Source organism: Somniosus microcephalus, chromosome 1 (assembly GCF_052327205.1).
Source record: "Somniosus microcephalus isolate GS21.2 chromosome 1, FLI_Smic_1.0, whole genome shotgun sequence".
NCBI lineage: Eukaryota > Metazoa > Chordata > Chondrichthyes > Squaliformes > Somniosidae > Somniosus > Somniosus microcephalus.
This window is the reverse complement of record NC_140987.1, coordinates 386,428,104-386,434,200: the sequence shown is the minus strand read 5'-3', so window position 1 is coordinate 386,434,200 and position 6,097 is coordinate 386,428,104. Positions and strand designations below refer to the sequence as shown.

The window sequence follows — 6,097 nt, the reverse complement described above, 5'->3', positions numbered from 1 at the left end:
GGAGCGCTGCACTGTCGGAGGTGCCGTCATTCGGATAAGATGCTTAACCGAGGCCCCGTCTGCTCTCTCAGGTGGACGTAAAAGATCCCATGGCACTATTTTGAAGAAGAGCAGGAGAGTTAGCCCCAGTGTCGGGGCCAATATTTCTCCCTCAACCAACAAAACAAAAACAGATTATCTGGTCATTTTCACATTGCTGTTTGTGGGAGCTTGCTGTGCGCAAATTGGCTGCCACGTTTCCCACATTACAACAGTGACTACACTTCAAAAGTACTTAATTGGCTGTAAAGCGCTTTGAGGCGTCCGGTGGTCGTGAAAGGCGCTATATAAATGCAAGTCTTTTTTTTCTTTCAATCCAATTGGTCACTTCCTCAAAAAAATCTAAAATACTGTATCTGTTGACTCACCATTAGCACCTCTGCAACAAATCTGCCAGTAATACTATAAAAATGGTATGCCTGGACACACTTCCTTTTGTCCATCACATTTCCTGTATCACACTTCACACTAACTCATGCAAATTTCTGTGTCCCACCTTAATTCAAATTTCCACCACCAGATTGACTGATAAACAAATTTGATATTCATGTCCACTTCTACCTCTACATTGCATTAATCTGTATTTATATAAATTGCATTCATCTACATTTGTATAAATTGCCATATTGCGCATTGTTTTAAAAATTCTAAACTGCAAAGAGCAGCCTATTTGATCCGGAGCGTGTCGTTGGTGCTCTGTACCAGTAGATGGTGGTGTCGGTGGAGCTCGACATTCTCCTGCCGTGGCTTTTCTAGCGCGGCTCCTTGTTACTGACCCGGAAGTGGAGCTCCTGCAGCAGAGACTGGGATTTGCTCCAACATGAAGTGAGTCGGACACTAAACCTGATTGAGTTACTGGTTTAATAACCATGTTCAGCAAAGGGAGGAAGTCCTCTGCCTGGCGTGGGCGCAAGAGGTCTCTCCGTGCTGTTGTTTGTCCAGAGATGGTAAATGTTCAGTGGAAGGCTCCTTTGATTCAGAGGGTGCAGCCATTCCTCAAAACTGCTGCTTCGACAGAGCCTGTTTTCAACACCAACTCTTAATTCTAGAATTTATGTTAAATAAAAGGGTCAGGGTGATTAATGGCCCTGGTCTGAACAGAGTAAATGTGGACAAAGGGTGTCTGAGCTGAATTGTTTGTCAGTCGAAGTTTGGTTAACTTGGGCAGATACTGGACTGAATCTCTTATTAACCATGGAGAGGTGAAAACTTGGTGTCACTACAAATGGTGAATGAAACGGTGGTTGTTGTTCTGCCAGCCACTGTGCTCCTGCCCTCTGGATCTCCCTCCTTCAGCCCCTCTGCCTCACACCTCCCTCCCTGCTTTCAAAAATCTCCTAAAAACCTCTTCTATTATGCTTTTTGTTTCCCTTTCTTCCTCCCTCTTCCTCAATGTTTTTCCTTCTGTCCTCTCAGATGGGCATAAAAGATCCCATGGCACTATTTTGAAGAAGAGCAGGGGAGTTATCCCCAATGTCCTGGCCAATATTTATTTCTCAATCAACATCTACAACAAATTATCTGGTCATTATCACATTGCTGTTTGTGGGCGCTTGCTGTGCGCAAATTGGCTGCTGTGTTTCCTACATTACAGCAGTGACTACACTTCAAAAAGTACTTCATTGGCTGTAAAGTGCTTTGGGACGTCTGGCGGTCATGAAAGGCGATATATAAATGCAAGTCTTTCTTTCTGACCTGTAAAGTACTTTTAGGGATTTTACAGTTTGTGAGGAGCAAGATGAAATGTGAGTTGTTGAACCATGATCAGTCATAGGTTGGTGAATTATAAATGCTCAGCACACTGTTTAAAGTGGCATTGGAGGGTGTTTGAGATGAACAACTTTAGGCAAGTACAGAGCCCGGGAGCAAAGAAGGTGAACAGGGTGAAAGAGACAAATGTAAATCCTGTCAGAGAAACAGCTGAAATTCTTCAAGCTGGGCATTCCTGGAAGAGAAGTGGCAGTGAATTAAACAACAGCAAAACACTGCGGATGCTGGAAACCTGAAATAACAACAGAAACTGCTGGAAACTCTCTTTTTTCCGCATAATCTGTGAGTGTAATGTACCCTCAACCCTTTGTACAGGACTCTTTTCATTTTGAACTGAAGATAGTTTGCATCCAAACCAGACGATCCCACCTCCCCTTGAATCAGCTGGACTGAGTCTGTTGTGTGTCACTGTCCTACAAGTGCATGTAGAATGGGGAACACTGAGCAGGAGTCATAGAGTTTTACAGCACAGAAAGAGGCCCTTCGGCCCATCGTGTCTGCGCCGCCCATCCATCCCTGTCCAGTCTAATCCCATTTTCCAGCATTTGGTCCATAGCCTTGTATGCAATGGCATTTCAAGTGCTCATCCAAATGCTTCTTGAATGTTGTGAGGGTTCCTGCCTCCACCACCCTTTCAGGCATTGAGTTCCACATTCCAACCACCCTCTGGGTGAAAAAGTTCCTCCTCAAATCCCCTCTAAATCTCCTGCCCCTTACCCTGAATCTATGCCCCCTTGTTATTGACCCCCCCACTAAGGGGAAAAGTTCCTCTTTACCCTATCTATGCCCCTCATTATTTTGTACACCTCAATCAGGTCCCCCCTCAGCCTTCTCTGCTCCAAGGAAAACAACTCCAGCCTGTCCAGCCTCTCTTCATAGCTGAGGCGCTCCATCCCAGGTAACATCCTGGTGAATCTTCTCTGCACCCTCTCCAAAGCAATCACATCCTTCCTATAGTGAGGCGACCAGAACTGCACACAGTACTCCAGCTGTGGCCTCACCAGCGTTTTGTACAGCTCCATCATAACCTCCCTGCTCTTATATTCTATGCCTCGGCTAATGAAGGCAAGTATCCCATATGCCTTTTTAACCACCTTATCTACCTGCTCCGCTGCCTTCAGGGATCTATGTACATGTACACCAAGGTCCCGCTGACCCTCTGTACTTCCTAGGGTCCTACCACTCATTGTGTATTCCCTTGCCTTATTTGTCCGTCCAAAATGCATCACCTCGCACTTTTCAGGGTTAAATTCCATTTGCCACTTTTCCGCCCATCTGACCAACTCGTTTATATCGTCCTGTAGCCGGAGGCTTTCCTCCTCGCAATTTACCACCCCACCAATTTTCGTGTCATCTGCGAACTTACTGATCATACCTTTTACATTTTCATCCAAATCATTTATGTAGATCACAAACAATAAGGGACCCAGCACCGATCCCTGAGGTACCCCACTGGACACAGGCTTCCAGTCACAAAAGCAACCTTCGACCATCACCCTCTGCCTCCTGCCACTCAGCCAGTTTAGGATCCAACGCGCCAAGGCACCCTGGATCCCATGGGCTCTTACCTTCTTGACCAGTCTCCTATGCGGGACTTTGTCAAAAGCTTTACTGAAGTCCATGTACACCACATCCACAGCATTTCCCTCATCCACCCCACTAGTCACCCCCTCGAAAAATTCGATCAGATTTGTTAGACATGATTTACCCTTAACAAAGCCATGCTGACTATCCCCGATTAATCCTTGCCTCTCCAAGTGGAGATTAATTTTGTCCCTCAGAATTTTTTCCAATAATTTCCCCACCACAGATGTTAGACTCACTGGCCTGTAATTCCCTGGTTTATCCCTGCTACCCTTCTTGAATAATGGTACTACGTTAGCTGTTCTCCAGTCCTCTGGTACATCCCCTGTGGCCAGAGAGGTTCTGAAAATTAGTGTCAGAGCCCCTGCAATCTCCTCCCTTGCCTCCCACAGCAGCCTGGGATACATCTCGTCCGGGCCTGGGGATTTATCCACTTTTTGGCCCGCTAAAACCGCTAGCACCTCCTCCCTCTCGATGCTAATATGTTCAAGTATGTCACAGTCCCCTTGCCCGATTTCTATGTCTGCATCGTCTTTCTCCATAGTGAACACAGATGCAAAAAATTCATTTAAAACCCCGCCTACATCCTCTGGCTCTACACACAGATTGCCACTTTGGTCCCTAATGGGCCCTACCCTTTCCCTGGTTATCCTCTTGCCCTTAATATACTTATAAAACATCTTAGGATTTTCCTTTATTTTGCTCGCCAGTGTTATTTCATGGCCCCTCCTCGCCCTCCTAATTTCTTTTTTAAGTATGCCCCTGCACTTTTTATACTCCTCTAGGGCTTCTTCTGTCTTTAGTCTTTTGTAACTGCCAAAAGCCCCCCTCTTATTTCTAATGCATTTTTGTATATCCCTTGTCATCCAAGGTTCCCTTTGCTTGTTGGTCCCACCCTTGACCTTTACAGGAACATGTTGGCGTTGTACTCTCTCTATTTCCCTTCTGAAAGTCTCCCACTGTTTTGATGTGGATTTTCCTATAAGCAGCTGCTCCCAGTCCACTTTGGCCAGATCCTGCCTTATCATATTAAAATCGGCCTTCCCCCAATTTAGAACCCTTATTTCCGGGCCGTCTTTGTCTTTTTCCATGACCACCTTAAATCTCACCGAATTATGGTCACTGTCGCCAAAATGCTCTCCTACTGACACTTCCACCACTTGCCCGGCTACATTCCCCAGAATTAGGTCCAGTACCGCCCCCTCTCTTGTAGGACTTTCTACATGTTGGCTCAAAAAGCTCTCCTGGATGCACTTTAAGAATTCTGCACCCTCTAAGCCTTTCACACTCCGACTGTCCCAATTTATATTGGGGAAGTTGAAATCCCCCACTATTATTACCCTATTATTTTCGCACTTCTCGGAGATTTGCCTACATATCTGTTCCTCTATCTCCCCCTGACTGTTTGGGGGCCTATAGTACACTCCCAGCAAAGTGCTTGCCCCCTTTTTGTTTTTAAGTTCTACCCATATGGCCTCATTAGAGGAACCCGCTAATATATCGTCCCTCCTTACAGCAGTAATTGACTCCTTAATTAATATTGCAACACCCCCTCCCCTTTTACACCCCCCTCTGTCTCGCCTGAAGATTCTATACCCCGGAATATTGAGCTGCCAGTCCTGACCCTCCCTCAACCATGTCTCCGTGATAGCAACAATATCGTACTCCCATGTGTTCAACAACAACTTCAGTTCATCCACCTTATTTGCAAGACTCCTTGCATTAAAATAAATGCCTTCCAGCCCTGCCATATTCTCTTTTGCCTTCACATATTTGCTCTGCCTTCCCAGCTGACTTGTTTTTCCCTCTGTATTTGGCCGTAAATCACCCCCTACTATAGCTCCATTCTGTACCCCAACCCCCTGCCAAGTTAGTTTAAACCCTCCCCAGCAGTGCTAGCAAACCTCCCCGCAAGGATATTGGTTCCCCCCTGGTTCAGGTGTAAACCGTCCGACTTGTACAAGTCCCACCTTTCCCAGAAGCAGACCCAGTGATCCAGGAAACTAAAGCCCTCCCCCCTGCACCATCCCTTTAGCCACGCATTCATCTGTTCTATCTTCCTATTCCTATACTTACTAGCACGTGGCACCGGGAGTAATCCAGAGATTACAACCTTTGAGGTCCTGCTCCTTAATCCTTCACCTAGCTCCCTAAATTCTTGCTGCAGGACCTCATCCCTCTTTTTACCTATGTCGTTGGTACCAATGTGGACCACGACCACTGGCTGTTCTCCCTCCCCCTCCAGAATGCCCTGCAGCCGCTCAGTGACATCCTTGACCCTGGCACCAGGGAGGCAACAAACCATCCTGGATTCACGTCTACGGCCACAGAAACGCCTATCTGTTCCCCTTACTATAGAATCCCCTACCACTATTGCTCTCCCACTCTTTTTCCCCCCTTCCTGGGCAGCAGGAGCACCCCCAGTGCCAGGAAGTTGGCCGCTGCTGCCTTCCCCTGGTGAGTCATCCCCCTCAACAGTATCCAAAGCGGTATACTTGTTTGAAAGGGGGATGTCCGCAGGGGTTCCCTGCACTACCTGCCTGCCTTTGTTGCTCCGCCTGATGGTCACCCCCTGTGCTGCCCTACCCTGAGGCGTGCACAACTCGCTAAACGTGTTATCCACGAGCCTTTCAGCATCGCGCATGCTCCAAAATTCATCCACCCGCAGCTCAAGCGCCGCAATGCGGTCTACAAGTAGCTGCAG

At 47.1% G+C, this 6,097-nt stretch overlaps 1 protein-coding gene across 1 annotated transcript in view; it reads left to right on the top strand.

The window, feature by feature from the left end:
* Positions 1–700: 700 nt before the first annotated feature.
* Positions 701–6,097, top strand: part of rbmx2 (RNA binding motif protein X-linked 2) — a 33,061-nt gene continuing 27,664 nt past the window's right edge. Inside the window, exon 1 of the mRNA XM_085997061.1 lies at positions 701–864. Coding sequence (XP_085853187.1) covers positions 860–864 — 5 coding nt within the window. The 5' untranslated portion in view covers positions 701–859. The remainder of the gene's footprint in view (positions 865–6,097) is intronic.